Here is a 22689-nt window from a genome sequence, read left to right as displayed (position 1 = left end):
TCTGAAAACTTTCACATGCATGAGATTCGGGTCAAATACCTGTCCAGTTCCACATGCTTGTAATAGGAGGGTGTGACTTTGTGACCGCATGTCATCGTGAGCCAAACATGTTTCTCGTGTTTTCAGTTTCTGATTTGTCTCGTCTTGATTTTCTACAGGTCACCGTGACATGGCTGGAATATTGTTACCCGCGGTATTAAACAACATTCGCTTCAGTTCTGAAGCACGCGTAACAATGACGACCGGCAATATCTACATTTAAAGATCAGAACAAAATATTGACCATTCATGGCAATAAAAAGTAATGCCCGATTAATGTATGATTGCACAAGATCATATAAGCATATATGTATGGCCTCTGACAAGTTGGACAGTTCTTGAACCGCATGTGACAGAACATATAACAAAGACGAGCTGTTTTATAAGGCTCTGATGTCCGAAGCACACTTCAGAAAAAACAAAGGCGAATGACGGTGCAAACACTTACGGCGAATCCCATCGCCGACAGCAGTTAGGTAGGTGTTAGTTTCACATCTCTAACAGGCTAATGTATGTACATCATCTGTAGTTAGTGATACTCCAGCGATAGTCAGGGAAATGTCAGACCAATTGACACCAGCGAGAGGATATCTGACGCCAAGCTTTCTACATATGCCTATGTAGTTATGACTGTGTCCCCCGCTTACAAAATAGAGATTAATCAGCTATTGCTCCCCACGGCCCTTTCTCCAAATAGACGGTTCGCGTGACGGACGTACACTTTTTGTGGTTTCGTGACTGGAGTGAAAAAAACAAAATATGCTTTGTTAAAACGTTACTGTATTCATGACGTAAATGCACTCAATGTAAGGCTGTTACATATCAATACCCAGGAGCTGTGGTGTATATTTATAGTTGGTGTATATTTGTGGTCTAATTGTATATTCGCATTTCACTGCTTCTGTGTGAAAATTAAAGAGCAGTTGTTGAACTGTTTTATCAAGGAGACTTTAAACCGATTCCAAAATTGTGGAAATAGCCATGTCATGTTGCCTTGTTCATCTCAAGGAAGACACAGTGTTCCAGCTGTCGAACTTAGCGTTGTACCCATGTGGGGGAATCAAACCAGGGTCTCCTGCTTTAAAGGAAATCATAGAGTGATACTTATAGACTTACAGACATTTACAGTGGAGTTGTCTTTCCTTACACGACTTCTGTGGGTGTCGTACAAAGATATCTCAGCGCAGCGTGATTGTAACTCGCATGCTTTAACGTAGGCTTTCGTAGCGTTAAGCTTGTTTTGATCCACGGCACTTGCTAGGACGCATGAGCGTGAAAATCCAATAACGTGAGGAACATACGGGTGATATTATACCTGGCTCTTAACGGAACTTTCTATACATGTATGTACAAAATACAATGTCTATGCGTATCTTCACTTCCACCATAATGAGCTTCGGTAGTGTGGAAAATAAGTTTAGCATCATCCATTCATGTATTATTACCTTATCATCACTTGCTTGTGAAGAACTATGTACAATGGAACATCGATCACCAGAACCTTTCCAATAACATTGGCAGGATTGTCTAAATGTAGAGGCCACAAAATTTCCGAGTCCCGTGCTGGGATTCGAACCACGAACCTTCTGAACCGAAGTCGGACGCGTAAGTCGGACGCCTTGTTCACATGACTAGGGTGGTTAACCCTATCAGCATGCCGACAAAGTCATCTGTGGGATAACTCCACGCCTAGCTATATATATATATTCCCCCTTAAACAGAAGGAACGTCCAGGGCCGCATAGCTATATATCGAGACTTATTTTGCTCAAACTTGATATGAACGTGCCCAGTCAATGGGAACCAGTGTAGCGGCCATAGAATGTCCGAGTTTTGTGCTAGGATTCGAACCGCTGATCCGACATCGGACGCCTTGTCCACATGACCAAAGAAGTTAACCCCATCAGCAAGCTGTCAAAGTAAGAATGTCATCTGGAAGATGACACCACGCCCTGCTACATACAATTCCAGGATGTCACTTTAGTTGATGCGAGCCCCCAAATATAACTGTCCAGACTGAGGGCTACCGGAGTAACCTGTCAAGACAAACGAGGTGTCGCTGAAAGTGTTTGTCGTACGTGTTTTAATAATGGATTTGTTCTCGTCAAATTCATCTAGAGTAATACTAGTAGTTAAGCTTCCATTTGTAACTACCCATTTTGCTTCGCTGAAGACCCGGGTTCGATTCCCTACATGGGTACAATATGTGAAGCCCATTTCTGGCGTCCCGCCGTGATATTGCTGGAGTATTGATAAAAGCAGCGTACACTTAACTCGCTCACTCACTCACTTCCCATTTGCGAATTCTATCGTGAATTTGGATATCACCCGATCCTCAATTCGAAGTTTTTAATCACAACAACCACCTCCGATTTTAAGCCTTTGGAAAACCTGTATGTACAATTATCAGTGGGTAAATACAATGCGGCGTACTCTCACTCGCTCATCCCCTGTTAGCTAAAACATCAAACCTATCCATCTTGGTGTTTGTTGAACGAGATTCTGGATGTTTAAAACGTTTGTGTACCCTCCAAAACTACTTGAATTCTCCTCTAATGAAAAACTACAGGAGTTACTTTTTTGCACAGTAAAATAACGCAGTGAAAACCGATGAGTTTGGTAGATGCTGGTGTACAGCAAGCTAATAACACACACATTCAAGGCCGCGGATAGGAAAAAGTACCCGCACACTACCAAAGCCTGCCGTTTACTACAGAGAGTGCCTGTGGAGTAACCGCGGGAATTGTTAGTGGGATACCAGATTGACGGACGCTCAGTTCCCCAATTCGCACGAGCTGACAACGCACAATCTATCGTCTGCTTCTGGGTCTATTTTTGTTGGCAGAGTGTGAAGCGGAGAGACGGTCGTCAGTTGGCTTGAGGGATACAGAAGGTTGGATGTGTAGTGATTCTTGTAGGTAGGATTGGGGACATAAAACCATGACGACTTTCGTCGTAGTCTTTACCATTCAAGGATTTTCCTTGGCAACAGGTAAGTGAATTTTACTGGCTATTGAGTAACTTTTGCAAACGTCCTAATGAAACTTCTTTGACAATTCCTTGTATTTCTTCCTGTCTCCGGTTTTACTCATCTTATCATAAAGAATATAAAAATAACCCAGTGAAATAACCCTACGAATTATGATTTAAAGCGAAAGAGTCTATTTTTAAAACATCTGTTTTATTCCTTTTGAAAGAGTTTTAAACGATCATAAACTCAATGATAACGGAGTTCACAGATGTCAACATATACTTTTACCATACAGTCGGATAAAAAATGTATCAGTTTCCCAAATCCGGGCACAAATACGAATATCCAGAGATACTGAAGGCTTTGAAATTCCAGTGCACAAATCGTCCTAGCCAATGCGAAATAGTCACTGGGTAATAGTTTCTGGAGAAGGGCATCAATCATTGATGCTTAAGCCAATGCAACAGCGTACCGAGTACAGTGTTACTTTAACATCTTACCATTTTAAAATAAAAAACACGACTACAGGCGATAGAAATCTTTGGATGTCATGGCAGAGTTGTTGGCCATCTCTTCATCAGGATGTGGGAGATCGCTGGACCTCGTTGCCAGTATCATTCAATCTGATCACGTCAAGTTACCACTGCTACCGGTAGAATTATTGCTTCCAGAAAACCCATGTGTGAAAGATAAGCCCGTGTGCAATGGCCGTTAAACTGATGCAGCGACCACGATATGCGTGATTGCAAACGGATGGCTCATAGGAACGTAATACAACATACTTATGTGTACCAGATTTAAACTGTTTGGTCACACGCGTTCCGTAGGGAAGTTTAACCAATCCTGACCACGCGAATCTTAGTTGTGTTACCTGGCTGTGTTGTACAGCACAGAAACATCTATACCCAGTTTAAAGTATTAGCAAATAAAAGCTGTGTGGTACCTCAACACAGCATCCAACATGACCTTGTCTGAGACTGACGTTACTAATGCAGGTGCTTAGGATTTAATGATGCAGTAAAACACCATCAGTCTGGTCAGCGCCACTGGCAGGAGAATGTTCTGATTTACGAATGTCTGACTCAAAGAACCATGGGCACCGAGTCACTGTATTGTTTGTAGCAACCCCGCTTGGGTTTCTGGAATTTTAGTGTCTATATGTTTATGGGAAAAAGAACCTCTGGTCGAGCTTTCAGGGTGTGTCTACGTGTGACATGATTATAAGTGTCGTACTCGGAATATTAATACATGTATCGACTCTTTTCGTGAGGCTTGAAGAATATCCTGAAGTAGATTTCGGGAATGATATTAAGGATGCTGTTGATGCCAGGTCTCCGTTGCAGGATGGATCATATGACGCTACCTAAATATAGGCTAACGATAATCGTAGCGCTAAACTCGCTTTGTGCAACAGTGTCGTAGTAAGCGATGATACCTTTTCACAGGCTGAGAATTACTGATGCATTTATTTGTAATACCCATACGATACACTCCGCCATAACCAATGTTACATATATTGCGTGAAAATAAAATAAAGGAAACTGAAACTTTAACCTCATGTTCAAGAGGCATTTTCTGGTCAGTGTGCTCGTGACTGCTGGAACGTCATGCCATGGCGACCATTCAGTGTCTGGCATCCGATGCTACGCTCGCCATAAAACAATGCTGTCTCTGCGCTAACGGGCAGTCTGGTATCGGTATGACATCCTATCTTTCTCAGCTGCCGTGCATCAGGAACTTGCAGCCTTCGGGAGATGTAGAGCCAAGATGTTGCAACATGTATCTATGTGTCTAAGAGGCCGAACGTAGAACACCCAATGACGTGAGGAACATACGGGTGATGTAAGCTTCGTTGTGGGATTAGTGGGACTTTAATTGGTGACCGATTGCTACCTTCAACCACAAGCCGCCTATTATACCTGGCTCTTAACGGAACTTTCTATACATGTATGTACAAAATACAATGTCTATGCGTATCTTCACTTCCACCACAATGAGCTTCGGTAGTGTGGAAAATAAGTTTAGCGTCATCCATTCATGCATTATTACCTTATCATCATTTGCTTGTGAAGTACTATGTACAATGGAACATCGATCACTAGAACCTTTCCAATAACATTGGCAGGAGGCCCCTATTTCTCGAAACAAAAGCTTAAGTCTGAGTTTTGACTTAAGTTAGAGATTTTACCCAAATTGAGAAAATGCATTTCCTAGAATAAACTGAAATTGATATTAAACTCAAACATAGTAGACAATTTGAGTTTGGTGGATAGATCACTCAAGTTGTTTGGTCTTTTTTATTTTAAAATGCAGTTGAGTGGAAAAATTCAGCTGTTTCAAATTGTCAAACTCAGTTTGAAATTTGATAAAAACTTAAGTTTGTTTCGAAAATTAGGGGCCAGGATTGTCTAAATGTAGCGGCCATCCAAAATTTCGGAGTCCCGTGCTGGGATTCGAACCACGGACCTTCTGAACCGAAGTCGGACGCGTAAGTAGGACGCCTTGTTAACATGACTAGAGTGGTTAACCCCATCCAGCATGTCACTTTAGTTAATGCGAGCCCCAAAATATAACTGTCCAGGCTGAGGGCTACCGGAGTAACTTGTCAAGACAAACGAGGTGTCGCTGAAAGTGTTTGTGTCTTAATAATGCATTTCTTTTCGTCAAATCATCTAGAGTAATACTAGTAGTTAAGCTTCCGTTTGTAACTACCCATTTTGCTTCGCTGAAGACCCGGGTTCGATTCCCTACATGGGTACAATATGTGAAGCCCATTTCTGGCGTCCCGCCGTGATATTGCTGGAGTATTGATAAAAGCAGCGTACACTTAACTCGCTCACTCCTCACTTCCCATTTGCGAATTCTATCGTGAATTTGGATATCACCCGATCCTCAATTCGAAGTTTATAATCACAACAACCACCTCTGATTTTAAGCCTTTGGAAAACCTGTATGTACAATTATATCAGTGGGTAAATACAATGCGGCGTACTCTCACTCGCTCATCCCCTGTTAACTAAAACATCAAACCTATCCATCTTGGTGTTTGTTGAACGAGATTCTGGATGTTTAAAACGTTTGCGTACCCTCCAAAAGTACTTGAATTCTCCTCTAATGAAAAACTACAGGAGTTACTTTTTGCACAGTAAAATAACGCAGTGAAAACCGATGAGTTTGGTAGATGCTGGTGTACAGCAAGCTAATAACACACACATTCAAGGCCGCGGATAGGAAAAAGTACCCGCACACTACCAAAGCCTGCCGTTTACTACAGAGAGTGCCTGTGGAGTAACCGCGGGAATTGTTAGTGGGATACCAGATTGACGGACGCTCAGTTCCCCAATTCGCACGAGCTGACAACGCACAATCTATCGTCTGCTTCTGGGTCTATTTTTGTTGGCAGAGTGTGAAGCGGAGAGACGGTCGTCAGTTGGCTTGAGGGATACAGAAGGTTGGATGTGTAGTGATTCTTGTAGGTAGGATTGGGGACATAAAACCATGACGACTTTCGTCGTAGTCTTTACCATTGGGATTTTCCTTGGCAACAGGTAAGTGAATTTTACTGGCTATTGAGTAACTTTTGCAAACGTCCTAATGAAACTTCTTTGACAATTCCTTGTATTTCTTCCTGTCTCCGGTTTTACTCATCTTATCATAAAGAATATAAAAAATAACCCAGTGAAATAACCCTACGAATTATGATTTAAAGCGAAAGAGTCTATTTTTAAAACATCTGTTTTATTCCTTTTTGAAAGAGTTTTAAACGATCATAAACTCAATGATAACGGAGTTCACAGATGTCAACATATACTTTTACCATACAGTCGGATAAAAAATGTATCAGTTTCCCAAATCCGGGCACAAATACGAATATCCAGAGATACTGAAGGCTTTGAAATTCCAGTGCACAAATCGTCCTAGCCAATGCGAAATAGTCACTGGGTAATAGTTTCTGGAGAAGGGCATCAATCATTGATGCTTAGACCAATGCAACAGCGTACCGAGTACAGTGTTACTTTAACATCTTACCATTTTAAAATAAAAAACACCACTACAGGCGATAGAAATCTTTGGATGTCATGGCAGAGTTGTTGGCCATCTCTTCCTCAGGATGTGGGAGATCGCCGGACCTCGTTGCCAGTATCATTCAATCTGATCACGTCAAGTTACCACTGCTACCGGTAGAATTATTGCTTCCAGAAAACCCATGTGTGAAAGATAAGCCCGTGTGCAATGGCCGTTAAACTGATGCAGCGACCACGATATGCGTGATTGCAAACGGATGGCTCATAGGAACGTAATACAACATACTTATGTGTACCAGGTTTAAACTGTTTGGTCACACGCGTTCCGTAGGGAAGTTTAACCAATCCTGACCACGCGAATCTTAGTTGTGTTACCTGGCTGTGTTGTACAGCACAGAAACATCTATACCCAGTTTAAAGTATTAGCAAATAAAAGCTGTGTGGTACCTCAACACAGCATCCAACATGACCTTGTCTGAGACTGACGTTACTAATGCAGGTGCTTAGGATTTAATGATGCAGTAAAACACCATCAGTCTGGTCAGCGCCACTGGCAGGAGAATGTTCTGATTTACGAATGTCTGACTCAAAGAACCATGGGCACCGAGTCACTTTATTGTTTGTAGCAACCCCGCTTGGGTTTCTGGAATTTTAGTGTCTATATGTTTATGGGAAAAAGAACCTCTGGTCGAGCTTTCAGGGTGTGTCTACGTGTGGCATGCTTATAAGTGTCGTACTCGGAATATTAATACATGTATCGACTCTTTTCGTGAGGCTTGAAGAATATCCTGATGTAGATTTCGGGAATGATATAAAGGATGCTGTTGATGCCAGGTCTCCGTTGCAGGATGGATCATATAACGCTACCTAAACATAGGCTAACGATAATCGTAGCGCTAAACTCGCTTTGTGCAACAGTGTCGTAGTAAGCGATGATACCTTTTCACAGGCTGAGAATTACTGATGCATTTATTTGTAATACCCATACGATACACTCCGGCATAACCAATGTTACATATATTGCGTGAAAATAAAATAAAGGAAACTGAAACTTTAACCTCATTTTCTGGTCAGTGTGCTCGTGACTGCTGGAACGTCATGCCATGGCGACCATTCAGTGTCTGGCATCCGATGCTACGCTCGCCATAAAACAATGCTGTCTCTGCGCTAACGGGCAGTCTGGTATCGGTATGACATCCTATCTTTCTCAGCTGCCGTGCATCAGGAACTTGCAGCCTTCGGGAGATGTAGAGCCAAGATGTTGCAACATGTATCTATGTGTCTGAGAGGCCGAACGTAGAACACCCATAGACCGCTTTGACTTGCAAATGTGCTTAAGTGCTTTCCCACCTGTCGGCCCCCCTGTAGCACGCTCCCACCCCTGCATCTGCCGGTTTAGTTAATCATTGCAACTCACGACCGACCTTTCCCTCTCGAACTTATCCATAACTCAACCAGAACTACACTGTAATAGGGTGTCAGTCACAGTAACGCTATCCTAGGGAATCAGTCAGAGTTACGTTGTACTGAGGGATCAACCAGAACTACATTATAATAGGGTGTCAGTCACAGTAACGTTATCCTAGGGAATCAGTCAGAGTTACGTTGTACTGAGGGATCAGCCAGAACTACATTATAATAGGGTGTCAGTCACAGTAACGCTATCCTAGGGAATCAGTCAGAGTTACGTTGTACTAAGGGATCAGCCAGAACTACATTATAATAGGGTGTCAGTCACAGTAACGCTATCCTAGGGAATCAGTCAGAGTTACGTTGTACTATGGGATCAGCCAGAACTACATTATAATAGGGTGTCGGTCACAGTAACGCTATCCTAGGGAATCAGTCAGAGTTACGTTGTACTGAGGGATCAGCCAGAACTACATTATAATAGGGTGTCAGTCACAGTAACGCTATCCTAGGGAATCAGTCAGAGTTACGTTGTACTGAGGGATCAGCCAGAACTACATTATAATAGGGTGTCAGTCACAGTAACGCTATCCTAGGGAATCAGTCAGAGTTACGTTGTACTGAGGGATCAGCCAGAACTACATTATAATAGGGTGTGTCAGTCACAGTAACGGAATCAGTCAGAGTTACGTTGTATCAGATCAGCCAGAACTACGTTATAATGAGGGATCAGTCACAGTAACGCTATCCTAGGGAATCAGTCAGAGTTACGTTGTACTGAGGGATCAGCCAGAACTACATTATAATAGGGTGTCAGTCACAGTAACGCTATCCTAGGAATAGGATCAGCCAGTATAATAGGGGATCAGTTACGTTGTACTATGGGATCAGCCAGAACTACATTATAATAGGGTGTCAGTCACAGTAACGCTATCCTAGGGAATCAGTCAGAGTTACGTTGTACTGAGGGATCAGCCAGAACTACATTATAATAGGGTGTCAGTCACAGTAACGCTATCCTAGGGAATCAGTCAGAGTTACGTTGTACTAAGGGATCAGCCAGAACTACATTATAATAGGGTGTCAGTCACAGTAACGCTATCCTAGGGAATCAGTCAGAGTTACGTTGTACTAAGGGATCAACCAGAACTACATTATAATAGGGTGTACAGTAACGCTATCCTAGGGAATCATCAGAGGTTATGGGATCAGCCACACTACATTATACGCTATCTAGGGAATCTAGGTAATCAGTCAGAGTTACGTTGTACTGAGGATCAGCCAGAACTACATTATAATAGGGTGTAATCATCAGGGATCAGCAGTAACGTTGTACAGGGATCAGCCAGAACTACATTATAATCAGTCACAGTAAGTTACGTTGTACTAAGGGATCAACCAGAACTACATTATAATAGGTGAGTAACGCTATCAGGGAATAACATGAACTACAGAAATATATCGGGGTCAGTCACAGTAACGCTATAGAATCAGTTATAGTAGGGGATAGCAAGAACTACACTAATACTCACTGATCATCAGGGATAAGCATGGAAGTCTAGAATATTATAGGGTGTCAGTCACAGTAACGCTATCCTAGGGAATCAGTCAGAGTTACGTTGTACTGAGGGATCAACCAGAACTAGAATATATCGGGGTAACATCCACAACGTTATGAGAGTAGGGGATCAGCAAGAACTACACTATACTAGCTGATCATCAGGGATAAGCATGAACAACAATATATCGGGGGAACAGCCACGACGTCTTTATAGTAGGGGATCAGCAAGAACTACACTTTACTAGCTGATCATCAGGGATAAGCATGAACTACAATATATCCGGGAACAGCCACAGCGTCTTTATAGTAGGGGATCAGCAAGAACTACACTATACTAGCTGATCATCAGGGATAAGCATGAACTACAATATATCGGGGTAACAGCCACAGCGTCTTTATAGTAGGGGATCAACAAGAACTACACTATACTAGCTGATCATCAGGGATAAGCAAGAAGGTAATATCGGGGGAACAGCCACAACGTCTTTATAGTAGGGGATCAGCAGGAACTACACTATACTAGCTGATCATCAGGGATAAGCAAGAAGGTGATATCGGGGGAACAGCCACAGCGTCTTTATAGTAGGGGATCAGCAAGAACTACACTATACTAGCTGATCATCAGGGATAAGCAAGAAGGTGATATCGGGGGAACAGCCACAACATCATTCAGCCAGAACGACACAATACTAAGGGTCAGCCAGAACTTTATCATATGATCATCTCGGGGATCAGACTGCATGGAAGAGAGTTAAATTCAGCATAACTTCTCAGTTTGAATGTTTCTATTTGATTACTGTTTCGTCCGATTGCCAATTTTACGTCAGGTGTATTTTCCATTCCATCTCCGCCGGTAGTTATGGAAAGGAGAACATATAGGATGCATTGGTTAATGTATACCAACATGTACTTGTTCTGTTATGGAAACAAGAAGCAGAACTAAACCGACAGGCTATACGATATAATGGATTATATTCTGCTGCGTCAAGTCATTACATGCTAGAAATATCCGAAGGGCGGTGTTAGGTGGGTTGGTGAGGTTGTTAAAACGTCCCCTACCCGTGTTCGATTCCCGATACATCAATCAGGAAGACCTCGTCTTCAGCCAAAATCGCCAGCGTGGTGAGTTGTGATTGACAACTAATGGAACAAGAGGCTTGAGTGAAGACTGTGAGTGAGTTGTTTTGTCCCTTGTCTCGGACACAATGTTGCTGAAATTATTAATTAAATATACTAGTGCGCACAGCCTGAAAATTCATGGTCAAGAAATTGCTGGTTAAGCAAGTCTTCCGAATGTGGTCAAAGACACTTGAGATCAAATATCCTTGTACTGTGCCAACCCTTTCTCCACCAGCTCCTGCTTCACCGAACTCTGTGGAGGTAAAAAACATTTTTGAATCTGAGTTTGTCTCATGAGGATCACAGTTAGGCACGCAGCTGGGAATTATATATTCCATTACGCCTTTAACCCCACGAAAACGAAACTGTGAACAAGAGACGACGCCAGCGTTAATGAACATGTTCCAACGGGGTAAATGGGCTGCTTTTCTCGTCTCATCTACTATGCGTGTGCAAAAAGGAATGCACGAGAAACACGTGCAACGTTTCTAAGAATTCCGTTTGTTTTGACACTGAGTATTCTTGCTCGTGCCTACACAGTTACCACGATTAATGACGAGTAGTCTTACAAGGAATCCTATCTTCACGTCCTTACCATTCCTGTCCCCGAAAATAAAAATATTTTGGGCTTCAAAGAAGTTTTTTATATGTCATGCACAGCATGTTGCCGGGAGAGATTTACAGTCGACACAGCTAATGTTACAGTATTCATTAACTGACGTAGATGCTATTGACAGGTATTTGAAAACAACATTTTTTCAACAAACGACATCACCTAAGGTTGTTGTGTTTAACGCTGATGTCTAAGCGCTTCTCACTAATATTGAGTTGCGATATTAATCTCAAAACATTATATGTAAAGATATCTTTAAGTCATCAAGGCTTGGCAGCTATTTCAGCAACAAACGGTAAAGGTTTCTGTGTCGCAGATTGCAGTGCAGATAGGTCTCCATTATGTTATATTATTTTGTGATCTCCAGGGAGTAAGGGTAACTGTGGTAATGGCGACATTGCATTGTATATAGTACCAATATGTATCCTGTTAGACCGATTCCAAGGCGCGGTGGGGTAGCCTGGTGGTTAAAGCGTTCGCTCGTCACGCCGAAGACCCGTGTTCGATTTCCCACTTGGGTGTGAAGCCCATTTCTGGTGGCCCCCGACGTGATGTTGCTGAAATATTGCTAAACGCGGCGTAAAACTAAACTCACTCACTCACTCACCCCCAGACCTATTTCAGCTTTCTATCATTTACACCAGCGATATACTGCTCTTGTCTGTTGATACATTTCTACTCATAGTATTGAATAAGTAAGTGATTTGGAGATTTTAAGCATCTTTTAACTTCATTTTGGTCATGGTGGGCGACACAAAGAATGGGCATCCACGACATTTGAAATCGAACCCCTTTGTTTTGCGTGATGAGTCAACGCTATAACCACTATCAAACTACAATGCTCATCGTACAATTAGAATGTGTGTTAGCAGCGAGGTGGGCCTATCCAGTCTCATTAGTTTTGTGAGTCTGATATTCATTTGTTTCACAGCAATGACTACATACCTGAGTGTATCTACAGAACTAGTCTAATAACCGTATAGACATTCAGACGTCTCCGTGAGCCATCACTTCTACATCCATACCATTAAAAAATAAAATAAACTTTCAAGTGTATTTATTCTGTGTAATTAAATTTCGTAACCATCAAAGTCAATGAAGCCGTTGATCCAAGAACTCGGGTCAGCGTAAACCCAGAATCATATTACGAACTCCCATGTTGGTTGCCTCGAACACAACCAATATTTTCATCAGCAGCAGACAAGGAACATTCAGGTGTCTGAGCAGAATCTGCAACTTAACCTCGAACTAATTACCTTTAAGTCGTTTACCCTCCCTGTGAATTAACCAATAAAAAAGTCGACCTTGATCATTGGCGCAGAATGCTTGAAACGTGGGAGTGGTATGTACGCACCTTTCACGTTCAGGAGATGTGAGTTAGGGCCTTCGTGGCATCAACTGCACGTACAAACGTATACGTTCGCTTTGTGGTTTTATACCTGCGTGTTTGTAGGGCATATCTAGTTAAGACATGCACGTGTTGCACCTGCACGCATCATGTTGGAGTTGCAACACATTACTTGGATGTTTCAGGAATGTGTGATCTCTTTAATGCAGATTGGCATTGCATTTCAGATGATGTTGATGCTATAGTTCCTGTTGCTACTGGTGCTAATAATCTTATGTTATAATTTTCTCTATTTGAAACATTAAACATGCTTTGCCTGTAAATAGGGAACAGTCTGAGCAAACAAGCTGAATTTCATCAGTGCCATTCTTAACCGCTAAGGACCCAGAGGTTCCTCGTGTTAATAGAAAGTCAACACTTAATGATATAAACCTTTCTCTTTTAACTGAAGCTGTATTGTAGAAAGTCACTGTAAGGATTATAATTTTCCATTTACTTAGCTCATGTTCATACAAAGGCGAGGGAACAAAGTTTTCTTTTGTGCATTTAACACATTTAAAGTTTTCTGACAAGGATCTCATTTTGTCTCCATGTAATAAACTCGTGCTTTAGAAGGTTAACCATTAAGGGCCCGCGTTTGTCTCCATCTAATAAACTCGTGCTTTAGAAGGTTAACCATTAAAGGCCCGCGTTTGTCTCCATCTAATAAACTCGTGTTAACCATTAAGGGCCCGCGTTTGTCTCCATCTAATAACCTCGTGCTTTAGAAAGCTCACCTTTAAGGACCCGGGTTTGTCTCCATCTAATAAATTCGTGTTAACCATTAAGGGCCCACGTTTGTCTCCATCTAATAAACTCGTGCTTTAGAAGGTTAACCATTAAAGGCCCGCGTTTGTCTCCATCTGATAAACTCGTGTTAACCATTAAGGGCCCACGTTTGTCTCCATCTAATAAACTCGTGCTTTAGAAGGCTCACCTTTAAGGACCCGCGTTTGTCTCCATCTAATAAACTCGTGTTAACCATTGAGGGGCCCGCGTTTGTCTCCATCTAATAAACTCCCGCGTTTGTCTCCATCTAATAAACTCGTGTTAACCATTAAAGGCCCACGTTTGTCTCCATCTAATAAACTCGTGTTAACCATTAAAGGCCCACGTTTGTCTCCATCTAATAAACTCGTGTTAACCATTAAGGGCCCACGTTTGTCTCCATCTAATAAACTCGTGCTTTAGAAGGCTCACCTTTAAGGACCCGCGTTTGTCTCCATCTAATAAACTCCTGCTTTAGAAGTCTAACCATCAAGGACCCGCGTTTGTTTCCATCTAATAAACTCGTGCTTTAGAAGGTTAACCATTAAAGGCCTGCGTTTGTCTCCATCTAATAAACTCGTGTTAACCATTAAGGGCCCACGTTTGTATCCATCTAATAAACTTGTGCTTTAGAAGTCTAACCATTAATGGCCCACGTTTGTCTCCATCTAATAAACTCGTGCTTTAGAAGGTTAACCATTGAGGGCCCACGTTTGTCTCCATCTAATAAACTCGTGTTAACCATTAAGGGCCCACGTTTGTCTCCATCTAATAAACTCGTGCTTTAGAAGTCTAACCATTAATGGCCCGCGTTTGTCTCCATCTAATAAACTCCTGCTTTAGAAGGTTAACCATTAAAGGCCCGCGTTTGTCTCCATCTAATAAACTCGTGTTAACCATTAAGGGCCCGCGTTTGTCTCCATCTAATAACCTCGTGCTTTAGAAAGCTCACCTTTAAGGACCCGGGTTTGTCTCCATCTAATAAATTCGTGTTAACCATTAAGGGCCCACGTTTGTCTCCATCTAATAAACTCGTGCTTTAGAAGGTTAACCATTAAAGGCCCGCGTTTGTCTCCATGTTTGTCTCCATCTAATAAACTTGTGCTTTAGAAGTCTAACAATTAATGGCCCACGTTTGTCTCCATCTAATAAACTCGTCATTTTAGAAGGTTAACCATTGAGGGCCCACGTTTGTCTCCATCTAATAAACTCGTGTTAACCATTAAGGGCCCACGTTTGTCTCCATCTAATAAACTTGTGCTTTAGAAGTCTAACCATTAAGGGCCCGCGTTTGTCTCCATCTAATAAACTCGTGCTTTAGAAGGTTAACCATTAAAGGCCCGCGTTTGTCTCCATCTGATAAACTCGTGTTAACCATTAAGGGCCCACGTTTGTCTCCATCTAATAAACTCCTGCTTTAGAAGGCTCACCTTTAAGGACCCGCGTTTGTCTCCATCTAATAAACTCGTGTTAACCATTGAGGGCCCACGTTTGTCTCCATCTAATAAACCCGTGTTAACCATTTAAGGCCCGCGTTTGTCTCCATCTAATAAACTCGTGTTAACCATTAAGGGCCCACGTTTGTCTCCATCTAATAAAATCGTGTTAACCATTAAAGGCCCGCGTTTGTCTCCATTTAATAAACTCGTGTTAACCATTAAGGGCCCACGTTTGTCTCCATCTAATAAACTCGTGCTTTAGAAGGCTCACCTTTAAGGACCCGCGTTTGTCTCCATCTAATAAACTCCTGCTTTAGAAGTCTAACCATCAAGGACCCGCGTTTGTTTCCATCTAATAAACTCGTGCTTTAGAAGGTTAACCATTAAAGGCCCGCGTTTGTCTCCATCTAAAAAACTCGTGCTTTATAAAGGCTCACCTTTAAGGACCCGCGTTTGTCTCCATCTAATAAACTCGTGCTTTAGAAGGTTAACCATTAAAGGCCCGCGTTTGTCTCCATCTAATAAATTCGTGTTAACCATTAAGGGCCCACGTTTGTCTCCATCTAATAAACTCGTGCTTTAGAAGGTTAACCATTAAAGGCCCGCGTTTGTCTCCATCTGATAAACTCGTGTTAACCATTAAGGGCCCACGTTTGTCTCCATCTAATAAACTTGTGCTTTAGAAGTCTAAAATTAATGGCCCACGTTTGTCTCCATCTAATAAACTCGTGCTTTAGAAGGTTAACCATTGAGGGCCCACGTTTGTCTCCATCTAATAAACTCGTGTTAACCATTAAGGGCCCACGTTTGTCTCCATCTAATAAACTTGTGCTTTAGAAGTCTAACCATTAAGGGCCCGCGTTTGTCTCCATCTAATAAACTCGTGCTTTAGAAGGTTAACCATTAAAGGCCCGCGTTTGTCTCCATCTGATAAACTCGTGTTAACCATTAAGGGCCCACGTTTGTCTCCATCTAATAAACTCGTGCTTTAGAAGGCTCACCTTTAAGGACCCGCGTTTGTCTCCATCTAATAAAGTCGTGTTAACCATTGAGGGCCCACGTTTGTCTCCATCTAATAAACCCGTGTTAACCATTAAAGGCCCGCGTTTGTCTCCATCTAATAAACTCGTGTTAACCATTAAGGGCCCACGTTTGTCTCCATCTAATAAACTCGTGTTAACCATTAAAGGCCCGCGTTTGTCTCCATCTAATAAACTCGTGTTAACCATTAAGGGCCCACGTTTGTCTCCATCTAATAAACTCGTGCTTTAGAAGGCTCACCTTTAAGGACCCGCGTTTGTCTCCATCTAATAAACTCCTGCTTTAGAAGTCTAACCATCAAGGACCCGCGTTTGTTTCCATCTAATAAACTCGTGCTTTAGAAGGTTAACCATTAAAGGCCCGCGTTTGTCTCCATCTAAAAAACTCGTGCGTTTTTATAAAGGCTCACCTTTATGGTCACCAGGACCCGCGTTTGTCTCCATCTAATAAACTCGTGCTTTAGAAGGTTAACCATTAAAGGCCCGCGTTTGTCTCCATCTAATAAACTCGTGTTAACCATTAAGGGCCCACGTTTGTATCCATCTAATAAACTTGTGCTTTAGAAGTCTAACCATTAATGGCCCACGTTTGTCTCCATCTAATAAACTCGTGCTTTAGAAGGTTAACCATTAAAGGCCCGCGTTTGTCTCCATCTAATAAACTCGTGTTAACCATTAAGGGCCCACGTTTGTCTCCATCTAATAAACTTGTGCTTTAGAAGGCTCACCTTTAAGGACCCGCGTTTGTCTCCATCTCATAAACTCGTGCTTTAGAAGTCTAACCATTAAGGACCCATGTTTGCCTCCATGTAATAGACTCGTGCTTTTAGAACGCCGTCATTACGGTATTTGAACGTTTTTCCGTGAGCATCAGATCATAAGTAAACATCAGTGTTCTGTAATACGCTTTGAAACTCAATACTTTCGTATACGAATTCGTTGAAAAGCCCACTGTGCCTATCTTGGCAGATGTATAGGATGAGCGCTGACGTCATTGATGAATAAATGAATGATTCTTGCCTCCAGATTTAGGTTCGTGTCGATGTAAATGAGTTTGGCAACAGGTGTCATTCATGATGGTCCATATCGTACGCCTACCCCAGTCGTAAACATACCAATAATTGCTCTCTGGACTCGTTTGATGGCAAGCAATGCGGCAAAACAGCCTCATTATCAGTCAGGCAGTTCCATGTTGATCAACATAAGATCACAAGAGACTAAAGGAAACTAAAGTTGCTTTATGAACGGTAACCCGGGCGTTACAAAGAGTCGGCATTTGGAGACTGATATTAATTAAGATATTTTAGGTAAGAATCGGCGGCAGGCGTTAGTGATAGCATACTTTCCGTTAAATGTTTACTGATTGGATTTGTTCGTAGAATAAACATGTAAAGGTAGTTCATTTTCTTCCCGTTAATGCTGACCGAGTTTAAATAACACTTAAACATTCATATCTCTATAAGCCTTTACCTTCACTTATTTTAATGTCTATGTGATAGGTTTATCATATAAGCTGCAGGTTTCTAATTATCTATGTATTTTTTGTATCTATGCTTTTTTTATGGTAAAGATAAAGAAGTTTATTATCTCTCGGGTGGGTAAAACGATCCCAAACCAAACACATTACATACTTGCTGCATGTGAACTTATCTCATAAAGTATTTAAAGAATGGCAGTATTCAAGTACCGTAACCCTTTACCTGAGTAAATTGTTATGGAGAAATGCCTATCCAAATATTTTCTGTTGATCAAGTTCACTCATTCATGATGCAAGCTTCGCAACATCTTCTCGTACTTGTTAAACGATTAAATACCTCCGTAACCCTGTGTGGAACTCAAGCGATAAATGCCAAGAAGTCTTCTCCTATGTGCCTAGTCGAGGATGCGCATATCTTAGTCCGCAAGGAGCGATTATTCATAATTGAAGCAATTGCTACAGCGATCGGTTTGCACTTGTTGCATCTGAAGCCATTCCCATTGAAAACAGTGCACACAGGATTCATTGGTTTTGTAGCCGAGGTGCACTGGTTTGGTAACCTGAGAGCCATCCGAACAACTGTCAGGTTTCAAGGGCATTTATGCATGACATAAACTTCTGTTATCTTCATATTGCTTATGAAGAATGAATATGCAGTTATTTCGGTGCCTTGATAAGTAGTAGAACCTCTTGGCATACACGTCTTCTACAGGAACATGGGACATGTTATCGTCCCTCGGGGCTAGGACATCCAGATACATCACGCACGCAGTGGTTTATCATCAACAGATAATGTTTGTTTATCGCAACTTTAAAAATAGCGTAAACCAAAGAGCATGTCTATGATGTTTATCGTGATGTAGATTTATACGAAGTTAAAGAAGGGTTTTGATACAAATTCGCTGAGTTCGTTTCTCTGTATATCACAGAGCGATACTGTGATATCTATGAAAGAACTCTTCATTTTTGGGCGGTTACAAGGGCACGTCTGAGTCATGTCAAAAACAGTGCTAGTGTAAGTGTGAACATGTTGCCGTCAGTGTGAATATGTTTCTGTCTGTGTGAATATGTTTCTGTCAGTGTGAATATGTTTCTGTCTGTGTGATATATGCTGCCGTCAGTGTGAATATGTTTCTGTCTGTGTGAATATGTTTCTGTAGGTGTGAATATGTTTCTGTCTGTGTCAGTGTGAATATGTTTTTCTGTGTGAATCAGTGCCGTCAGTGAATAGGTGAATATGTTTCTGTAGGTGTGAATATGTTTCTGTAGGTGTGAATATGTTTCTGTAGGTGTGAATATGTTTCTGTAGGTGTGAATATGTTTCTGTCAGTGTGAATATGTTTCTGTCAGTGTGAATATGTTGCCGTCAGTGTAATTATGTTGCCGGCAGTGTGAATATGTTTCTGTAGGTGTGAATATGTTTCTGTCAGTCTGAATATGTTTCTGTCAGTGTGAATATGTTGCCGTCAGTGTAGCTGTCAGTATGAATGTTTTACTGTCAGTGTGAATGTGTAGCTGTCAGTATGAATGTTTTACTGTCAGTGTGAATGTGTAGCTGTCAGTATGAATGTTTTACTGTCAGTGTGAACGTTTTACTGTGTGTAAATGTGTAGCTGTCAGTAAAGGGTGTGTATATTGTGATAACTCCCCCGGATAGGGTCGATGAAGTAGTCTAATGTGTTCCATATCACGATATCACGATGCCCCCGCTGGCACGGTTTCAATATCATACATGGTTTTGATGTGTGAGGTCAGTTTCAGATATTCCTACCTTGATGTTCCTGGATATAATGATATGAAAACATACTCACTCACAAACTAATTACTGTTCAAAGCGGCGTAATAACACCATACACACTTGAGCAATTTGAGCGATTCTGGAAATATACACAACTCGAAGTGTGAGGAACATATTTTTTTGATAACCATATTCAATTTCACGTGTTTTGCTGCTGAGGCTATCATATGTTGTATGTCTTGATACTGGCCTACGGTAGCGTAAAGCACCGACTCTGATAGTGACTTTTATAGACGCCTGTGCTGTAAGTATATTGGTAATTCGCCTCAGCTGGATATAATCTAAGATTTTCGTATAACGAATCTGTGTCAGTCAGTCCGTTGAGACCTTCAAGTAATCAACCATTGTCTGAACTTGATGCTGCCTTTGACTGCTTGCTTTATACACACATACGTTCAATTACATTGAACCTAGCAAGATGTCTCAAGTAGCCGAACCTTTATAGTCTGTAATCACTTTGAAACGGATGTGTATTTCAGTTACGTGTACTGTTCGGATCTTAATGCAAAGCAAACAGATGCCTCCTTATCGAGTTTGTTCACGTACGGAGCAGGGACAAATAATGATAAATAAACAGAGAAAAAGAGTTTGTGATGTGATGTTCACTGACGACTGAAAGGTTGTTTCTAGATGAATGTAAGATTGTTTTCGTTTTTTTCCCAACAGTAACATTTGAAATCAAATTTGTCCTGACTGTCATTTTTCCCCCAAACTATCAACAGTACATGCTAAATATGGACTTAAAGGTGACAGCTATATATAACAGAAAATGTGTCCCAAACAGCGTTAAACTCAACTCTAATCACTGACAAACTGCCCCTCTAACACTTTAGAGATATGTTAAATTTAGGCGCTTCATAAAGACATATGGGAATGTTAGTGCACTGAACTTTATATATTTCGGATGCTTAACTATTACAAACTAGAATGACTTATTTTAAACAAAATTTATCTTCCACTAGGTATAGTTTCCATGGTTAAGTACTGTCAGAGAGACCTACTATGTGTTATGTAATGTATATGGTCTCGACTGTGGAGAACCTGATACCTCGGTGCAACCAATCCTAATACATTACACCTTTTGGCTAATTCACTATTATGTCTGACATTTAATGCTGCCATTGACCGCATACTTGATATATGCACGGTGTCAAAGGTCATGTTTCATGTAGTGCATACACGCCAGTCCTAGTCTGCTGATGGCCCGTAGAGCACAATTAGGAGACAATAACGCTGCTCTGTCGCAGAATGAGTACACATTTGTTTCCTTATAAAAGATCAGACGGATAAAGCACTCACCCAAAACTTGGCGTGGGATAGTCGATCAATCTGCATTCAGATGATTATATGACAAAATGTGAACTGAATATTTCCAATTAATTGTATATAATCGTATTAATTGTGTGTGTTACGTCGCAGTTCAGTCACTACCAGCATATGAGAAATACATAATAGAGATTGCACATGATAGTCCTTGATTGGCATCATGACCATCAAACCTCATTCAGTCGTACCTTAGTACTTGTCCTGATCTGTCGGCTTACAGTGTTCTGCTCGTTTACATATAATACCAAAGATTGAACGGATTTATTTGGGTTTGATGTCCTTTGAAAGGCTTATCAACCTGACGTCGTGTCTGTTTGTCTAAAAACATAATCCCAACTGGCGTAAATGTGTGGAACGTTCTTGAAACGGTGGCTGGATTGACATGTGGCACCAGAAACCATTTGGCCGTTCCTGTACAACAGGGTGCATAATGGGAACAATCTCTTGGTGCAGCCATACTAGGATCCCGCCAGCGCCATTCTCTTGTAACCACTCCCCTCACTCTCTTCATTCTCCTCCACGGACAGAACAAATCTAACCGGTATGAAAAACTCTACATGATGACATTATGTCGGAAGCAATAAAACAAACACAGAAAATTGTTACATTGGTCAAATATTCAAATTGACAATTTACCTTTAAATACACATATGATATACAGTCTCTGCCACCACTGTTAAGGGTGCAGTGTTCATGACCTCCATTGGTAAAAACCTATTTAATTCTATAGATATCTGATATATTGCGCCGTTTCTGGTTTGGTTCTTTCATCGACGCCCACACTTTGAGATTGCAGGCTTTCAGCTGGTCTTAAACCCGCGGTCATAAATACACCATCAGCTACTACTGGCTCCCGCCTATATATTATTACCTGTTCTGGACCATTTATGTTGGCATCGACGGGAAGTTTTCACCGAGAGAGTAAGTTGATTAATTCATTTCGCTTGGACCTTTCAACCCGGAGTCCATGAATTACATTCAGAATGTCCATCCTTTCTGAGAGTTAAAATACCGTTAAATTGTATTCCCGTTTCCGGTCCACCATAGTTTTGAAACGATTGTATACACAGATGGTTTCACATTATGGATTTAAAGCAGTGATTTTGTTCAATATAAACAGTTATTGTTTTCTAAATCCATTTTATGGGAAACAGATCTGGATAATTTTAACTAGAATAACGTAAGGTAAAGTTAGAATGTCGACGGAAATACTAATGGTTTGTTTTGTGTGGATGAAATGGCCGTGAAGTTGGTTGAGAAATGTTTTCCTCGATGTGAAGAAGAGCGTGTGATGTGAATGTCTCGTGATAATCGCCAAATATACTTCCATTGGTATTTCTGAACGGTTCATTTTACACGGTTGTGTTGGAGAAAGCCATTGGTGTAGATGGTGCTCAGGCAGTGGATAAAATGTTTGTTATTTGTCCGCTTGTTCTGAAATACCCGTCACATAAGTCCCTTTTATCAGTCATACTGATATTAAATGTAATTTGCTTTAGACTTCAATGACACATTTGATAGCACAGTCACAGTTCAGAAGAAATTTGATGATTTTGTACACGTGTTCCTGTTTTGATAACCATGGGCTTTCTATCTGGTAGTCACGGAAACTGACACAAGAATGGTGGTAGGTGATGGTGACAACTAGTTTCCAGATCTTCAAGCCTTCCAAGAAGCGTCCTACTGGCCTTACTTTGTAGATACACCGAGGTTTGGG

General features: G+C 41.3%; 1 protein-coding gene across 1 annotated transcript in view; it reads left to right on the top strand.

Moving 5' to 3' along the window:
- The first annotated feature begins 6277 nt into the window (after nucleotides 1-6277).
- The window catches only part of LOC124258772 (neuronal acetylcholine receptor subunit alpha-6-like), a 54917-nt gene continuing 38505 nt past the window's right edge, over nucleotides 6278-22689 (top strand). The window contains exon 1 of the mRNA XM_046692865.1: nucleotides 6278-6557. Coding sequence (XP_046548821.1) covers nucleotides 6508-6557 — 50 coding nt within the window. The 5' untranslated portion in view covers nucleotides 6278-6507. The remainder of the gene's footprint in view (nucleotides 6558-22689) is intronic.

The sequence above is a fragment of the Haliotis rubra genome, unplaced genomic scaffold (genome assembly GCF_003918875.1).
Source record: "Haliotis rubra isolate DU_JTF1 unplaced genomic scaffold, ASM391887v1 Scf70, whole genome shotgun sequence".
NCBI classification, from domain to species: domain Eukaryota; kingdom Metazoa; phylum Mollusca; class Gastropoda; order Lepetellida; family Haliotidae; genus Haliotis; species Haliotis rubra.
The sequence above is the reverse complement of the archived record's forward strand: the minus strand, read 5'-3'. Positions and strand labels throughout refer to the sequence as shown.